The following is a 19,675-nucleotide window of genomic DNA, read 5'->3' on the forward strand; positions in this document are numbered from 1 at the left end:
ACCAACTCTTCTAAAAATGTTTTACCCACAGCTACAAATGAAGACATCTTTGTAACACAGCTGATATCCCATAAACTCATAACCCATATAGTTAATTGCCTCTCCCATTATTTCCCAGGATATTTCCATCCATTAATCAAAGAATGTAAATGTTACTACGTTTCTTACATTTAATTACTATAAGATAATATTTCTTTATTGTACTGCTGCTTAGAGATCTTCACATTATGGCTTAATGCCTATTTATCAGTGACATGACATTTTAACAAATTAGAAAAAAAGTGCCCTGCAAGATGGCAAAAATAAAGAAGCACTGAAATATACAGAATAACAAATTCAAGGGGAATAGATTCCTACGTCAGTTCCATGATCTGAGTAATAAATGCTCTCTTCTTTCAGTTCATTAATTATTTTAACTGATCTATAAAGCTAATAAAATGAGCCCTGTTTAGCACTTGGATGGGGAACCATCCAGAAAGCCCAGGTTAGACTAGGAACTGAAAAAGAGAATGCGATGAGAAAGTATTTCCACCTTATTGCTAAGGAAGCTGCATTACAATGCTCCATGTAAATCATCATGAATTGAGCATTAATTGAAGATATTTCTTACATAATACAGGTAGCTCTTGCTTACCAACAGTATTTTGGACCATGAAGTCTGTCCCCAAGCAATGCAATCATAAACCACCATGAGACATTTACAACCTCATTCCTACAGAAACCAGTAATGAAGGCTGCAAATGGCAATCACATGGCTGTGGGATGCTGCAAAGTTGTAACTGCAAGTTGGTTGCAAAGTGCTTGAATCATGATGACATGTCTGTGGGGACACTGCAATGGCTACAACTACAAGGATGCATTGTTAAGTAACTGCCTGCAATGAATAGATATCAAAAGGTGGAACAAGAAGATACTGTAGACAAAAGAACACCCAGCTTTTTGTCTGCTTCCTCTTTTATTTATTGGAGTAGCTAGATGAAAGATGTTTTACCAATAGACAAGACATTGCAATATTGCAAATTTACTTATATTTAGTAGAAAAATTCACTACACACGGGCACTACATTATTCATAAATGTCACAGGAGAAACATTTAAGACCTGAGGCTCTATTCTGGAGTTGAATAATGACTATATAATTGCCAGGAAGCATCGATGAATATTTCCTCTCACTAAAGGTTTGGCTACTATGGCCTCTCTTCAGCATAATATACGAGGGCTATCCACAAAATAGATTACGTTTTCGTCTGTAGCAAGAAGGGGCGGAGCTAGCACGGCCATCTTTCGTCTGTGCGTCTGCCGCTCAGTCTGCATCTAGTCGTGCTAGTGGGAGGTTCATATCGTTGCCCGTTATTTCACAGCAAACGTTTAAAATGTGTGCTGCAATTGAAAATCCCGCGAGTTGTGAGGTGCGATCAGTAATAAGGTTTCTGTTGGCAAAAAACCATAAACCAATTGAAATTTTTCGGCAACTATGTGAACTATACAGGGACAACATCATCACTGAAGGTGGTGTGCTCCAATGGTGCATTAAGTTTAAAAATGGCCGAACTACGGCACTCAAGAAGTCCTGAATGCTTTCGCTTGGTGCAAGATCGAGGCTGTAGGGCGGATGAGGAAAAATCTCCCACTTGAAAGCATTCAGGACTTCTCGAGTGCCGTAGTTTGGCCATTTTTAAACTTAATGCACCACTGGCGCACTCCACCTTCAGTGATGATGTTGTCCCCGTGCACTTCACACAGTTGCCGAAAAATTTCAATCGGTTTATGGTTTTTTGCCAACAGAAACCTTATCACTGATCGCACCTCACAACTTGCGGGATTTTCAATTGCAGCACACATTTCAAACGTTTGCTGTGAAATAACGGGCAACGATACGAACCTCCCATTAGCACGACTAGATGCAGACTGAGCGGCGGATGCACAGACCAAAGATGGCCGTGCTAGCTCCGCCCCTTCTTGCTACAGACGAAAACGTAATCCATTTTGTGGATAGCCCTCGTATATGTATAAATTAATTGCTATTCTGCCTATTTTTCCACTTGATATTCAGGACAAATTAACAAACATATCAAATTCATAAAAAGTATAAAAGTAACAATTAAACCAATTTACTATTGTTGGATGTATACATGTTTTAATTGGAAGGCCTTCGGAATACTAAATATCAGCACTAAACCCAGGAAGAATAAAAAGAAATCTAAGTTTCTTTGCTTGTCTGCATATTAAAACATTTTGACATAGTTAATGATAATGCATAGATGCATCCAGACACTTAAAAAATAAACTAGTTAAAAGTTAAATTACAGCTTAAGCCTTGAGTACAATGCCACAATGCAGTTCAGTTGGGGACTTAATAGATATTTCGATCTCCTTTTTATGACTATATATGTAATAGAGTTCAGACAGCACTCTACTTATAAGTTAGGGATGTCTCTCAGTGGGGTGTCAGCAGCGGCTGTTTTTTCTAATTTTGTTTGCAGAAGAAAACAAACTTTCAAACTAAGGGCTTAGCCAATTTTGATAGATGGTGCTGATGAACTGGAAGTGACTGAGATAGAGAGGTCTACTCTCCTTCAGCTATCCCATAAATCAGGAATGTGGTACAGATATATCTGTGTCTGTGTCTTTGAGGGGAGGGGTTATTGCTGAGTGACTGGGACAAGAGATTTGGAGAACTAGATCAGCCAATTGGTTAAGATGGTGGTCTCATCTGAGTGTTAGCTGGGATACTTTGATCTGGGAGAGAGGTATGCCAGAAGATGGAGGGAAAAGACGGCTGCTAGGAGCAAAAGAGTAGACAATATCATGGGAGTGATGGGCAGGGGAAGGTATAACAGGGCCGGAAGCTCTTGGAAAAGCAGCCTTGATACCTAAACTAATTCTGTGTTCCATATCCCCGAGCTCTACCCCAATACTATATCACCATCCCTCAGTGGCCCACATTGCTGGGTGGACAGCTATGGGGGAACTATCCATTGGCTTTCAAGCAACAATCTTGTGCAAAAGTAGAATGGCCTTAGTCATCTGGGAATCTTGGGGTTTTTTCAAAGGTATTGTTCTACAGATAGCAGAAGGGAAATTCTATGTGCAAAGCCTTCTTGGATCAGATGGGATTGCTGCTGCTATGCCAGCCTTCCTCCAATGTAATGACTTTCATGGCTGAACTGCTGGAGCCTGAGGCTGGGTTGTTGGTGAGGTTCCTAAGACTAGCAATAATGAGGGACTTCAAATTACCTTCCCTGGGTGCAGAGTCAGTGGCTTTGGAAGTTTATGGCCACCATGAACCTAACCTAATTCATTGAAGACCCAACACAATCCAGGAGCCTGCATGCCTTCCACTTTCTATAAGATGTCACAAATTTGGTTTTTCCCTTAGGCATTAGATGACCCTACTTTAGGGGGCTCATCTAATGCTACACAGAGAGATAATTATAGAAAGGGTGGCTAATATTTTTTAGTTTTTTGCTCTGATATTTTTGTCTGCTGTTTTTAATCTGATGTTAGTCATTCAGATTTGCATGTGCTAGTTGACCAGTTATATAAACTGAATGAATCAATCGGGTTTTTAAAGAATCTCACATCTGATTATGATCTGTAGGCATTTAAGTCTAAGCACTTTCAATTAATGGAATTCAATTTATTCCATTCTAGATTGTGCCTGAAACTGCAAGTGAAGGAATATTAAATAAGAATTTCAATTAGAATGTTTCAAACTTTAAAAAAACCCAAGCTATAACATAAGGCAACAATAACTATGATCTATATATTTCAGCCTACAGCAGTCAAGTAAAAACTTCACTTGTCTAAGAAAGGAAGAAAATTTTTGTTTAATCACAGACCAATATACTTTAAGCAATCATTGACAAGTAATTTTTTTTTCTATTTTCAGTTGCAAATAATAATCATGATTGATCCTGCTCTATTATTTTCTACTCTGGGTGTATTTCAGAATGCTAGAAATCAAAATCAGCACAATTAATATTGCCAACCTTTTAACTCATGAAAATTAAATGCATTTTCTTTTCTAAAGTTCCATTTCACTGAATATATTTGCTTTATTAAAAAGAATACAAATAAATTTTATTCTTTTCATATTTTTTTCCTATTTCATGCTTTGTTATAAGCTTATTCCTGAACCAACTCTGACTATAAACCTTAAGTATGGATTAAGATGCTTTAAAATTTTAATATCCAAAATGGAGTTGATATATATTTTTAGAACAGATCTCATGAAACCTACAATTCAGTATTTATGACCCCAGATATATTTCACATAATTATTTGTTTTATCCATTTTTGTTGGATGCTTTAAATAAAAAAAGTATTTCCTGATATGTATCCACTAAGCAGAACTCTCTATGCTTCATATTGCAAGACTAAAAAAATCCACTGCATTATTTTTATAAAACAGCTTTGAAAAATCTATTTGGCCATTAGTGTATGACATTTGGCATACACAAACTATGAATAAAGATATTCTTACAAATTTTTAAAGCCATCTGCAAAATGCTTTTGGGTCGGGCGGCATTTCAACATTCAGGAAAGAGTTGAATTAATTTATCTGATATATATAGTGTCTTTCTTTTTCTGAGTTCTATTCATATGTACTGTGGAAATGTAACAAAATCATTGATCAGAACAATGGCTTGAAGGAGATGTATTTGAGATAACAGAACGGTTATTGTACAGTTGCTAGTAATGAAGACTACAACAGAGTCCATTTGCATTCAGAGACAAATCGTACCAGAACAAGACTTTACAAGAGAGACTGTAATTTAAATAGAATCATTGAATATAGGAGCTGGATGGAACCTCATCTAATCTTGGCCCATTGTTAATACAAGAATCCACTAAACCACTTCCAGCATAAAGCTCCACTTTCAAATTGAGGTTTTAAAAGCTTCACTGCAAGGAAAAGCAACCTTTATTGTCAAGAATCCCCCCCCCCCCATTTTTAAACCTTTCTTTTACTTTAGACCGCTAGTCCTTGTCCTCCTCTTGGTTTCAACAGAGAATAGACACCTCTCCCACATGATAAGTCTTTTCAATATCTGTGGGTTGTTGTCATGTGGCTCCTTAGTTTTTTTTCCCTTTTCTTCCTTTTTTTTAAAGCTAAACATGCCCAGGTCTTTTAGGTAATTCATATAGGTCTTGGTTTTCAGAATCCCTATCACCATAACTTATGTTCCAACTGTTTCATTTTCCTTTCACATTACACTCAGAACTGAATACAGTACTTTAAGTATGGTCTAACTAGTGTAGATTACAACAAAGCTATCATCTTCTGTCATCTGTATGGAACCCTCCTAGCCAAATGTATGACTTTACACTTGTCACAGAAATAATTTCACTGCATTTGACCCAATGTTCAACTATTTGATGGTGATAAACCTGAGTATTTCAATGAGAATCTCCTGGAGGGCAAATTTCTACTAGAGACAAACTCTAGTTCAAGAGACAAACTCCTTATATATCTAATCACACTTGGCCAAATAAAGTATTCAATTCAATTTGATTCAAAGTTAATTGAATCAAACATGTCATGGTTGAATTAGTGGCCATAGTGGAAGGCAATGGTGCCGAAGAGTTGTTTAGCGTAACAGTCCTAGCATTACTACATAATTCTAGAATTAGTCAAGCAGCTAGTGGACATCAAAATAATATTGCTTTGCAAATGCAAATAATCCCTGGATTACCTCAGGGATGGCCATGCTAAAGCAACAAAAGTGTATTACATTTAAGACCCTACACCACAGGTGTCAAACTTGGTGGTGTCACATTGCCCTCACATGACATTTCGTGACTTTTGTCCCTTCGCAGAGCTAGGGTGGGCGTGGCCTGCCTGTGACGCATCTGGCCCATGGGCCGCCAGTTTGACACCCCTGTCCTACACTGAGAAAACAACAAAGTGGATGGGATGCAGGAAGCAGCAGTTGTGATAAAAGACAGAATAAAGAGGTAGCAATAAATGTCCAGGGAGCATAGATTATAATCCCATCTACTAGCACACATGGAATGCAACATCTCACTAGGCCTTGCAATGTTTCTATGGCTTTCCCATGTTGTCCATTCCCATATTGTCCTCAAACATGCCACCCTCCAAATGTAATCAGTTTAATTTTGTCTCTCAGCTCTCAATTTTCTTGAGGATCAGGGTGGCCAGAAGCCCTTTTCAACTTTTTTATATCTTGTGAATTTCTCCTATTTACATGATCAGCTTCCTATGGACAAAAAAATGATACTATCCCTACAAAAGCTATTCAGAAAACAGATACAGTAGTTTTACTAACCAGTAAATCAAAAATACAAGCTAGAGGAACAGCTGAAAACTTCCCAATATGGCCAATGGTGAGGAATGCTTTGAACAACTGTAAAGCCAGCAGTACTAGTCCCCTCTCAATAATAGATTAGTAACAGTCAATCCTGAGTGAAGATCCAAGTTAATCTACATACAGTATTTTAAGAACATCTTTAAGTCTTCTTTCTATTGCTACAATTTAATTTTGAAGGTTCTGTAGCCAATGATATATTAAAAAGCACTTAATAATATATCAAATACTGATATCATTTTATCAGTATTTCTTAGCACAAAGCAACTGTTTTACATAGCACACTGTGCCTATTTGCTATTGCCAACTCCTTCAGATGTGCTGTTCCGCCTACAACAATTCTGCCAGTAATATTATGGGTTCAGGAGCAAACGATTTTTAAAGGTTATGGGAATCCCCCCCCCTCTCCTACAGGGGAGGAGGGGAGGAGTGATTCAAAGTAAACCAGGAAAACAGTAAACAATATTACAATCTCAGAACCAGATACTCCAGATTAGCTATTTCAAACATCACTTAACCATTGTATACCAAATATTTTTTATAATGCAAAACTACAATATGCAGAACATATCTTTGGATTCTAAAAAAAATTACAGCAACATAATAAAAATTATAATAAAAAGGAAATAATTACTTTCCTAAATAGAGAAAAATATGATTTTACAGCACTGTTTCTGATTTCATCAGCAGATAGCAGTCTGTTTAAAGCCAAGCAGTCAAAAATAATATATTATGCCCAACCAAGTTAATTTTCTTAGAAATGCATTTCCATAACATAATTTAATCAACCAATGACCTCAATAGTCATGTATATTATTCTAATCTTTTTTATATTGTTTCAACTCATATATTTATGTCAAAGAATAGAAATAAACATGACATCTTGAATATACACTGCTCAAAAAAATAAAGGGAACACAAAAATAAGACATCCTAGATCTGAATGAATGAAATATTATTAAATACTTTGTTCATTACATAGTTTAATGTGCTGACAACAAAATCACAAAAAAATTATCAGTGGAAATCAAATTTAGCAACCCATGGAGGTCTGGATTTGGAGTTACACTCAAAATTAAAGTGGAAAAAAACACTACAGGCTGATCCAACTTTGATGTAATGTCCTTAAAACAAGTCAAAATGAGGCTCAGTAGTGTGTGTGGCCTCCACGTGCCTGTATGACCTCCCTACAATGCCTGGGCATGCTCCTGATGAGGTGGAGGATGGTCTCCTGAGAGATCTCCTCCCACACCTGGACTAAAGCATCCCCCAACTCCTGGACAGTCTGTGGTACAACGTGGCGTTGGTGGATGGAGCGAGACATGATGTCCCAGATGTGCTCAATTGGATTCAGGTCTGGGGAATAGGCGGGCCAGTCCATAGCATCAATGCCTTCGTCTTGCAGGACCTGCTGACACTCCAGCCACATGAGGTCTAGCATTGTCTTGCATTAGGAGGAACCCAGGGCCAACCGCACCAGCATATGGTCTCCCAAGGGGTCTGAGGACTTCATCTCGGTACCTAATGGCAGGCAGGCTACCTCTGGCGAGCACATGGAGGGCTGTGAGGCCCCCTAAAGAAATGCCACCCCACAACATTACTGACCCACTGCCAAACTGGTCATGCTGGAGGATGTTGCAGGCAGCAGAACGTTCTCCAGGGCGTCTCCAGACCCTGTCACACGTCCTCAGTGTGAACCTGCTTTCATCTGTGAAGAGCACGGGGCACCAGTGGCAAATTTGCCAATCTTGGTGTTCTCTGGCAAATGCCAAACGTCCTGCACGGTGTTGGGCTGTAAGCACAACCCCCACCTGTGGATGTCTGGCCCACATACCACCCTCATGGAGTCTGTTTCTGACCGTTTGAGCAGCCACATGCACATTTGTGGCCCGCTAGAGGTCATTTTGCAGGGCTCTGGCAGGGCTCCTCCTGTCCCTCTTTGCACAAAGGCGGAGGTAGCGGTCCTGATGCTAGGTTGTTGCCCTCCTACGGCCTCCTCCACGTCCCCTAATGTACTGGCCTGTCTCCTGGTAGCGCCTCCATGTTCTGGACACTACGCTGACAGACACAGCAAACCTTCTTGCCACAGCTCACATTGATGTGCCATCCTGGATGAGCTGCACTACCTGAGCCACTTGTGTGGGTTGTACACTCCGTCTCATGCTACCACTAGAGTGAAAGCACCACCAACATTCAAAAGTGACCAAACCATCAGCCAGAAAGCATAGGAACTGAGAAGTGGTCTGTGGTCACCACCTGCAGAACCACTCCTTTATTGGGGATATCTTGCTTAACTGCCTATGATTTCTAGCTGTTGTCTATCACATTTGCACAACTGCATGTGAAATTGATTGTCAATCAGTGTTGCTACCTAAGTGGAGAGTTTGATTTCACAGAAGTGTGATTGACTTGGAGTTACATTGTGTTGTTTAAGTGTTCCCTTTATTTTTTTGAGCAGTGTATCTAACTGGAAGCAACTTCTTTAGAATAACTATATTCAAAACCAATTAGATTTCTTAATCTTTTCTTAATTAACCAATCAAGCAATAAAAAGAGCCAATACAATTCATGATATTACCAAAACAGATACTTACAGCCATAATTAGCTCAAAGGGGTGTTTATACACCCTCACGGGAGACTGGTATTTCTGCACCATGGTTACGAATAATTTGTATTATACAGATCTAAAAATAAAAGAAAACAATTATAGGTATATTGCAGCTGAAACAATACTCACCAAGACTTTGTAGATCATGTAGTTAGCACCCTAGTTTCTTACTTCACTGATCTAAGCAAACAGATCTTAAAAACTGTAAATAAAAATTCACTATGAAAATATTTTATTTGCAGTAGCATTCCATTTTGTTGAAACATCTCAGGTGTTTAGAGACACCATCCATGTTTCCACCATTATTTAGGTAGAAGAGATATAGAAGAGATACAGTAGTTATTCTATTTTAAATATTTAAAACGTGGAAGATTCTTACTATCTATGTGTGCATGCATGTACATATAAAATTACTAGAAGACGTTTAATGCCATATTTATACTCAAAATCAATACAATTGGAGTTTCATGCTACTAATATAAATATATTTAAGTACAAATGGCTGTAAGATAGAAATTCTTAAAAAGGTGAGCTTCAGATACTTGCAAACAGCCATTTTATCTTCCTTCTATGCATACCCAAACCAGCCAAGACACTACCCTGGAAGAACAGTTTTTATGTTCTTACTCTCTAATGTTTGTCAAAAAATTTAAAGTGATTCTGACCAATATACTTATATAAGCCCTTGGAATTCCGAGTACAAGTTTGAAGATATTACCAAAAAAGATATATAAAGTGAGCTGTTCTCTAAATCTAATAGCTAATTTTGTGACTTAAACAATATACACTAATTATTAAATTTCTGCTGGGACTCAAGATTGGTAATAATCATTTAATTAACAAGTTTATTTTAAAGTCATTATTAAAATATAAAAAACCCATGAGCACAATAAAGAGAATATAACACAATAGCTTTCATCCATACATTTTGTTATGTGTTTCACAGTATTTTCATGGATCCGTTTCTGTGCTGATAAATACACACAGAAAGCTGATACTAAAAATAACTATCACACAGCACACCATCCTTAAGAAATGTGTAGAACTGAGTTATTACTGCATATTGATATATTGGTTTTTCAGAAATAAAAGCCATAGTTGTTCTTCAAAGAATATATAAATCTAACTAACTTCCTACATTAATTCAAAGAGCAAATAAACATTTTAAAAGCAATAAAAAAATTACAAAAAAAAAATCAAGGAGAAATTAATAAGGAACACTTTCTGCACCTGTAAGGGGAGCTCTCGTTTATCAAATGACTACTTTAAATCCACTGGCAATCTGAAGCTAACTAAGATTTCTATAAAGGAGAACACTGTAGAAAAGTGAGCTCCTTTCAAAGCAAAACCACAATCAATTGCTTGCCAGCAAGCCATAAACAAACTATTTATAGTCAGATATCCAAGCAGAACCATCAGACCAAATCATAAGCCCATTCTTGAAAAGCAACTGTTCTTTCCTCTTCCTGACTATTTATGCAAGACTACAAAATAGCACAAGAGATTATTTATTTATTATCGCTCCTCTATTATTAAAAAGAGAATAAAACATGGAATCTATTTACTACGCATCAACTTGACAAAGATAGATGACAAGATGAATTTTGAACTGAATACCCAGCCCTCCTCTTCAGTACTGGTGAATACAGTTTAACACGGAAAGGAAGCTAGACATCATGCCAACTTGAGATGCCTGGCTGCAAAAAAGCTACGAATTTCAGGGACCAGCGTAGAAAATGAATGCTAAAGCCAAAGCAAGGAAAACAAGCATACAGAAGAATGGCGAAGCAGTTTACAGAGTAAAGTAAAAAGGGGGGAATAAAATGAGAATTCTGAGCTAAAGGAAAGGTGTGAAAATACACCGAGTTTTTAGTTATAAGAGAAAAAAAATAGAAAGGAAAAGAGAGGTGCATTCCAGGGCAAGGGTGAGTAGAGTTCGGGAGGAAAGAAGCCAGAGAATAAGAGTGCAGAGGAACAGTCTAAAAAGAGATTGGGACAACCATTTGCCTGAAATGGTATAGGGTTTCCTGCTTGAGCAGGGAGTTAGACTAGAAGACCTCCAAGGTCCCTTCCAACTTTGTTATACCGTTAAAATGGGACTGACCATCCGCAATATCTGGTAGACCATACATTCCCCATGTTCTATTCTGTTGTTCTGTTGATTAGATGGATTTGGTCGGGCAAGGAGGGCCAGAACAGATTCAGAGAACAGAGGCTCCCTTCCAGTTTAATGGTGCAAGAGTAATGGAAAAGGGAGAGTCTGCGAAAGGACTCCAAAAGGATGGGAAGGAGTAGATTCGGAGAAGGGTGGGAAGGCGGGGGTGGGGAAGAATTTAAGACCAAGTGACTCTAACGCGGAGAAAGGCGCTTGGGCAAATTTAGGGTCGAAGTGGCGAGTTCGATTCCCGCGTGGTGCGGAGTAACCCCGAGTAAAGAGCTAACCGGGAGGAGCAAGACGGGTGAGTGGGTAAAGGCTCACCCGGGAGGGGAGAAGAGAGAGAGAGAGAGAGAGAGAGAGTCTGTGTGTGTGTGGGCACAGCTTCCCAAGGCAAGGTCAGGGCAGGGAAGGCGAGCAAAGGCGACCATAGACCACCATCATTCGGGGGGACGCGAAGGAAGAGGGACGGAAGAAAAGCAAGGCAGGAGAAGCGGGAAGTATTCGGGCCCGCTCCCAACCGCCCACAGCCAGCAGGTCCAGACGCGCCAGATGCGAAGTCCCCATTTAAAGCGCAGAAAACGAGGATGGGGAACCAACCTGGGAACCGGAGCCAGGAGAGCACGAGATGGAAGGAAGGAGGGGGTGAAGAAGGTGGTGGGAAGAGCCCGGGGGGCGGGCTGTGGAATAGAAAGAAGCCCATCAAGGTGGTGGGCGAAGCGGAAACCCACCTTCTTTATCGCCAAGGCCGGCAGCTCTCCTGCTTCATGTCGGCTCCCCGTCCTTGTGAATGCCTCAGGCGATGGAAGGGGCCCCTCCTGAGTGGTGCTGCCCCCCGCCGGTTCCGGGAAGGCGACAGAGGCGGCGGCGGAGGAAGCCGAGCGACAACGGGCCGGCGGTGTTACCCAGTGGCTAACCAGAGGAGGAGGAGGAGGGGCCCTGTCGCTCGGCCGCTCGTGCGCCCGCGCACTCTGAAGAACTGCTAAGCACGTCCCCCCCCACCGCAGGAAGGAGCTCTTTCTGCGCATGCTCCCTTGTAAGCCTGCTTCTGCGCACAAGCGGGAGCGAGGTGCGTGGAATTCAGCCCTTCCCCTATAAGTTTTCCCAATTTTTTTTCCCCTCTCTCTTTAAAAAAGGATGACCTTTTCACGTTGGGGTGAAATACTGGTTTATAGGAAGGTTTCACGTGTTCGTTATATTTTTGACAAAGTGAGTGAGTGAGTGACGTGATAGGTTAGGAGCCAACACGGGTTTAGCCCTTTGTTTAGATGAGCGGTTATTTGCATTTTCAGCCCCAGCAAAACAAACAAATAACAAGAACAAATGAGTATCTGTGCTTACTTAACAACCTTTAATAATAAAGATACACTTTCCAGGAACCCACTGCTTAGTCATTCAATCATCTTCTATGATTCTAAGGGAAAAATAAGTCAACGGAAAAATTATTCCCCCTACGTCTTACATCGTTTTTGTGGAATAGTTCAGTAGCTTACACAGAATATTGCATTTTAGGACTGCATTTTTAGGATGCCTAGAAATAATCAGATGTCGAAGAGGACTTGCATAATTGTAGGCTTTTTAAAGGATAAAGCTCTGTGAAAGATAGTTTGTTTGCTGTCCTGAATGTTTCCGTACAAAGGAAGAAATAAAGCAATAATTGGAAGTGTTCTGGTTTATACACTAGATTATAGCTGGGTTTAACAGGTATAAATGCAAGATATGTTTGCTCAGGAAAGATACCACCATCCATTTCTCTGAAATAACTTTAGGAACAGCTTGTGGAGACATTCTGTCCTATACAGATAGTCCTTGGCTTACAAGTTACAACCATTCATTTAGTGATCATTCAAAGTTACAGCGGAACTGAAAAAGTGACTTATGACTGTTTTTCACACTTAATGACATTGTAGTAAAAACCCCCCCCATGGTCATGTGATCAAAATTCTGACACTTGTCAACTGGCTCATATTTATGATGGTTTCAGTGTCCTAGGGACATATGATCGCCTTTTGCGATCTTCTGACAAGCAAAGTTAATGGGGAAGCCAAATTCACTTTACAGCTGTGTTACTAAACTGTGGTGACTCACTTGAAAAGTATGGCAAGGAAAGTCATAAAATGGGGTAAAACTCACTTAACTGCCTTGCTTAGCAACATAAACATTAAACATTGCTTGTCAGAAGGTCTCAAAAAGGTGATCACATGACCCCAAGACATTATAATCATCATAAATACATGCCAGTTATCAAGCGTCTGAATTTTGATCGTGTGACCACAGGGATGCTGTGATGGTCGCAAATGTTAAATAATTAAATTGGTAAAAGCACTTCCTTTTATACCTTACCATCACATAAAGCAATGCTGCACCATTATGATTAATAAAGGTGGATTTAGTGGGAGGACTGAATAAAAAGAAATGCCTCCACCAGTATTGGTCACTAACAAATGGCAATACTGACGTATTGGAACTTCTGATGTATTCAATAGCATCCGTTCTTCTATTTCAGTTACCATGAAATTGCTGTGAGAAAAGGTTGTATTGCTATTGTTCATGAAATGAAACCCTGCAGTGAATACTCAACAGTGCACTTTAAACAAAGGGCCGTGATTGAATTTTTGACTGCTATAGGAGTGCAATTGAAATTCATTACCGTATGCAGGCAGTTTACAGTATTGATGTGAGGACTATGCATCTCTGGGCTAAAAAACTGTAAAGATGATAAACCAGGAAGAATTGATTTGTATGACAAAGAATGAAGTAGACAATCTGTGATTGTAACCAAGGAGCTTCACATGAGGAGGTTGATGAACTGATCAAGAACTATCAGCAGATCACTCAAAGGGAAGTTGCTGTATTTTATAAAAAGCTTGACACTTTACAAGAATGTGTGGGTCAGGTTGTTGAATAAAGGAGCTCATTGTAAATTTAAAGACTCAGAAAAGTAAGCTGGAGGAAGAAAATAAAGCAGGGTTGCCAATGATCTATGCTCCTAAACCAACAAAGGCCAAGATATATTTCATTTGCTATTACACGATGAAACTTTGGTAAGAGACAATGTGAATGGTTGTCAGGACTATTTTTTGCAGGTAGTCCTTGACTTATGACCATTCAGTTAATGACCAAAGTTATGATGCTGGAAAAAAGTGATCTATGACTGGTCTTTGTACTTAATCAGACCATCACTAAAATCATGTGTTCAAATTCGGGCACTTGGCAACTGGCATGTATACTGCACGAATCAAAAAGAAGGCTGTGAAAATATCTACAGGCTCCTCATATCCTGGACATAAATTGTTTCAACTTCTACCCTCAAAACGACTATAGGGCACTGCACACCAGAACAACTAGACACAAGGACAGTTTTTCCCCGAATGCCATCACTCTGCTAAAGAACGAATGCCCACAACACTGTCAACTTATTTATTAAGACTGTATTAGTATTATTCCTCTACTACTAGATTATAATAATACTTCCTAGTACCTATTTCTTCCCACTTATGACTATAACCGTGTTGCTTGTATCTTTACAATTTATATTGTTTCATTTGTTTCCTAGTATGATTTGCTTGCTTATTAGTAACCGATGACTATCACTAAGTATTATATCTTATGATTCTTGATGAATGTATTTTTTTTCCTTTATGTACACTGAAAACATGCAGCAAAGAAAAAATTCCTTGAGTGTCAAATCACACTTGGCCAATAAAGAATTTTGTTCTATTTATGATTTACAATGGTTTCAGCATCATGAGGTCAGGTTGCCATTTATGTCTTTCCCAGGGGACTTCCAACAATGGGGGAAACCATATTCACTTAATTACTATGATTCACTTAATGACCATGGAAAAAATTGGTCTTTAACGATGGAAGTTCCAGTCCCAATTATGGTCATCTCAAGGACTCCCTATACTATAAATGCATCTGAAAGTATGTCAAAACCTGGTTGGGCCATTAGGCCTGGGGTCCCAGGGGACTGGCAAATTAAGGTGGTTCCAGTACAGATAGTCCTCGATTAACAGCAGTTCACTTACTAACAGTTCAAAGTTACAATCACACTGAAAAAAGTGATTTACCACCATTTTTCACGCTTATGACCTTTGAAGCATCCCCATGATCACGTGATCAAAATTCAGACGCTTGGGAACTGGTTCATATTTATGACCGTTTCAGTGTCCCAGGGACATATGATCCCCTTTTGTAATCTTCTAACAAGCAAAGTCAATGAGGAAGCCAGATTCACTTAACAACTAAGTTATTAACTTATCGGGTGCAGTGATTCACTTAACAACTATGGCAGGTAAAATGGGACAAAACTCACTTAACAAATGTCTCACTTAACAACAGAAATGTTGGCCTCAATTGTCGTAAGTCAAACACTACCTGTATTATTAATGTGTTTACACAATATTCCTTTTTTATCTTGTTTTTAATAATTATAATAATTGATTAGTATTGATTAATTCACTGTGTTTCCCTTTTTTGTATACCATCCAGAAAATGGATGGCTATATAAATTTGACAGATGAATAAATAAATGACAACAGTTCTGGTCACAATAGCATTTAAATGTTATATAAGTAATTAGTAATTACTAAGTGAATGTGACATGTTCAAAAGGCCAGTTTCTGAAGGGAGATACAGACAGGGTCAGAAAACAATATATTTCCATGTAACATTTTCATAAACTTAAAAAATACTGCATTTATTATCTAGTGTAGATAACTACCATTGACTACCATCTGACCCCCATCACCTTTGATTATCAGAAGAACTAAAGAAAAAGCATCGGGAATTAACAAATATTCAAATTTAACATTTCAGTTAGGGAAACTTCCCTGTCTCCCTTAATTAATCCTTTCAAAACTTCACTATTTTGTGAAAACCTGTTCAGTTTAGACAGTTACTATGTTACAAAGTTCATGTTGCAAGCCAAGATTCTGATGAAGTTGTCACTCCCTATAAACAGATCACATTTTCTGGAATTGCCATTTCTTCTAATCAGCAATTTTTGATTGCCAGAGCACTACATTGCATCATTCAGCAGAGAAGCTCTCTCAAACTTGATCTCCTTCAGATTCATTAAGGTTCGCATAAACTCCCACTCAAGGGCAATGTTCTCAGAATCCCTACTTTGGCCAAGCAAATCCTTAAACCTTACTAAGACCAGCTGAGGAAAATTACAGAGTAGCACTTACTCATTCACTACTTTGCAGAGTCTCCAAACTAATCTTTCCCTGGCAAGGCTAGTGAAAGCTATAGTGGCAGCCCCACAAGAGTACCATCTAATCCTTTCAGCCTTTTACTAAGGATACACAGATTGATACTCTGGGCTTCGTTATTTGTAGTCTCTTCTTAATGGCTTCATGAGTGATGGTATGGATGCAAGGAGACAACAATGACCTCTATCTCAGCTCCTCACTTCCAGTCAATATAAACATTGGGATGGTGTTTCTTCTTTGTCCAGTAGCTGTCTTTTCTTCTTCACTAGGAATCCACTCCAGTCTTTCCTCTTCTTTTTTCAGACATATTCCATTTCCAGCTTTCCACATCTGAGATCCTTTGCCCTTGCCGTTCTTCCAACTTATCTATTTTATTTCTCTCTATCCAATTCTTCTGTCTCCATTCAAGAGCACAGGATTCAACAGGATGTCTTATTTTTTTCTCTCTCTCTAGCTTGCATCCACTCACTTCCTCATTCTGTCCTTCTCATGCCTTCATCATGCTGTCAGTTTCTTTCTTCTCACATCATCTCTGGTTACTGTTTTCCTAATTGGGCAACGTGCAAAGAAATGGGATTACTGATACAAACTTCACTGCCTGGTATGGTAAATTTCTCTCCCCCCGGGTGCTTGTTCTTCATACAAAAATGGAAAAAACTACTTGCACTTTCCTTCTGCACCCCACTGAAATGCACCCCAAAAACCTGCAACGGTCTCTATCATGAGGATCAAAATCCTGCACTAGTATTTTTTAAAAAAACCAATTAAATTTCTTCTAGCAGATAAGCCTTGAAATAGTGAATGTTAATTATCTATTAATCAAATAAAAAAATCAAAATATGGTAAATGCTTTTCTCGAATATTTGGATTCATATGAGTTATTAAGAAAGGTGTGGGATCCACTATGCAAAAGCAGAGATAGATTTGAAAAGAAGATAAATTGGACACCATAAAAGTACTGTGAGAGCTGCTTGACTTCTAAGAAAAATCTGATACGAATGTAATGACGGGTGTTTCCATATCATCTTATCCGCTTTGCAATATTCAACCTTACCTTTGTAAATAAATACAAATATTGACTTTTTAGGAATGGACCTTCCAAAGGAAGTCATTTGAGATAAACGCTGGACTATTGACCTTCACTTCTTAGAACAATACGATAAGCCTGACTCCCGATGGCCTTTTTGGACTTCCAATAAATGGACAAAGGTAGAAATTTGCCGCAATATTTAAATACTGTCATAAATTAATTTTTATTTTAAGTTGCTGCCAATGTCTTTATTATTTAAAAAAGAAAAACAATGCATTGGATCTTGTTCTTTCCTGCCAGGATTTCTTCTTCTTCTTTTTTTTTTTTAATTCTTGAAAGGTCTCATTTCAACTAAGATCCCACTAGCACCATCAGAAGTACTTACTTCAGTGTCTTGATTGTTTGAGTTGCCATTTTCTCTTTCTTCCTCCAGGGACTCTTTGAGATCGGACAGCTAGAGGGCCCATAACACTCCAAATGTGGATGGTATCAAAGATTTAAATGGTGCCATGGTGACACTTGTTTATATTTTTAGTCTTTGGTATCAATCTATAACACTGAGTATATTTCTCCCTGCTTTAACATAGTAATCATTTGAATATTCTTTTAAAATAAATAACCGGGAAGTTCAAAACGGAGTATTAGCTCAAAAAGTTGACCTTCACTGCATTATTGCCTAAGATGTATGCAGACTAACACTGGTTGTGCCTGCCTGAAAACCAAACATGACTCATGGAAATTTTAGGAAAGAAAGATCATATGATTTGCAATAGGTTTGGTAAGTCACCACTCTCCTCCAAGGCATTTTGTGCCAAGGTTTCTGTATACATACAGAACTGAGTGCCACCATCTATTATCACGAGATCAATTAAGCAAGCTAGAAAGCAAAACAGGAGGTTGGATCTCCTAGCCTATCTTAAGGGAATGACAACCTTTAAAAGCAGATTATCATGGACTTGTGCATAAATTAGACAAAACATCATCACAGACATTCAATTTTAGGTTGGAACATTGACTGGTATGCTTAAATTCTGAAATCAAGTCTTGGTAGACAATCTTAAGGCAAGAGGATTAAGTATCAAGCTGGTTCTGTGTATTTTCCATACATGCAATATTATCTTTACAGGCAGCACAACAATGATGGGAATGAGAAGTGAGTCTTCCAGAGTACCCTCCTTTTCATAAGGGTTGCTTTTCACCCATATAAAGGACCTTTTGATTCCAAACCAATATTTTAAGGCATGGTGTTTGTCTGCCCTGTTTCCCATTTATGTAACTGGCAATAGTTGGGGAATTGACAAAGTGGCTATTGCATGTGGTCACTACTCTAAAATGTATCTGCAAGAAAACAAGCTCAGAGAGCACCACGGACAACCCTGCCCCTTGCTGCAAAATAAATACTGCCCTTTAAAGGGACAGGAATTCTTAGAGCCTTAGAAAGGAAACTGATTTACACCAATCAAACCAGGAGCTCAGCATGGTTTGCTATGTTAACAGGCAATAGCTTGCCAGAACCCAAAGTGTGGGGAGAAGAGTAAGATGCCAAGGATTTCTCCAAGGATTTTCTGCATACTAAGTACATAATCTATCTCTAAGTTATATTTTCCAACCCATCCCAGTCTCAGTACTGTACTATGTAGTGTTTAGTCTACATAGTCTGAACAATTGTGTGAACCTCACAAGTGGAAAGCATGAGAAGAAAAAAATGGAAGGGATGCGTGTAAATACGCTCACGTGAAGTAAGATACTGTAGCTCCAGACAAAGCAAGCATGAAAACAATTGCTTTCTACCTCTCAACCCACCATAATGGAAATCTCTCTGCAGTACTATACAAGACCAGATAACTGGTAAAGTAAAGGGGCAGGGGGAAGAAGAGAGAGGGAGTTGGGGAAGAGAGAGAGAGAGAAAAATGAGTAAAACTTCACCCTCTTGTTGTATTTTCTGTATGATGATTACCACTTTAAGAATTTGTTTTTGAAATTCATTAAGGATAGTTATAAAAAAACCCACTCTAATGGAAATAAATTAGACAGAATTTTATTCTGAATCTTGTTCTAAGTCTGAAAAGCTTAGATGGAAAAATACTATGAAGGAGGATAACAGCATTTGGACTGAAGAGTTCCAACAATGGATTTCTGTGTTCCTTTCTTAATAGCCTTGCTTTCTCAGTTGCTAGCTAAACAAGCTCCTACAATAAAACATCTGTGGCTCCATAGAAAACAATGACCCAGGCAAGTTTCTTCAAGTCATAGATGTTTCCAAAACTGGGGGAAGGAAGGAAAACAAGCCAACTTCATATTGATGTTCATTACTTGATCTCAATCCTGGAT

The 19,675-nt window shown here is 38.7% G+C and overlaps 1 protein-coding gene and 1 long non-coding RNA gene across 2 annotated transcripts in view; one reads left to right on the forward strand and one right to left on the reverse strand.

The window, feature by feature from the left end:
* Positions 1 to 12,063, reverse strand: part of SEC14L1 (SEC14 like lipid binding 1) — a 35,519-nt gene extending 23,456 nt beyond the window's left edge. The window contains exons 1-2 of the mRNA XM_026667541.2: positions 11,827 to 12,063; positions 8,926 to 9,016 (exon numbers count right to left, since the gene is read on the reverse strand). Of these exons, the coding sequence (XP_026523326.1) occupies positions 8,926 to 8,988 (63 nt within the window). The 5' untranslated portion in view covers positions 8,989 to 9,016; positions 11,827 to 12,063. The remainder of the gene's footprint in view (positions 1 to 8,925; positions 9,017 to 11,826) is intronic.
* Positions 12,064 to 12,071: 8 nt separating this feature from the next.
* The window catches only part of LOC113412116 (uncharacterized), a 44,437-nt gene continuing 36,833 nt past the window's right edge, over positions 12,072 to 19,675 (forward strand). The window contains exons 1-2 of the long non-coding RNA XR_015747655.1: positions 12,072 to 12,164; positions 17,402 to 17,523. This is a non-coding gene — a long non-coding RNA (uncharacterized LOC113412116). The remainder of the gene's footprint in view (positions 12,165 to 17,401; positions 17,524 to 19,675) is intronic.

Source organism: Notechis scutatus, chromosome 2 (genome assembly GCF_049901735.1).
Source record: "Notechis scutatus isolate UNSWTSFEM ecotype Mainland chromosome 2, rNotScu1.2, whole genome shotgun sequence".
Classification (NCBI taxonomy): domain Eukaryota; kingdom Metazoa; phylum Chordata; class Lepidosauria; order Squamata; family Elapidae; genus Notechis; species Notechis scutatus.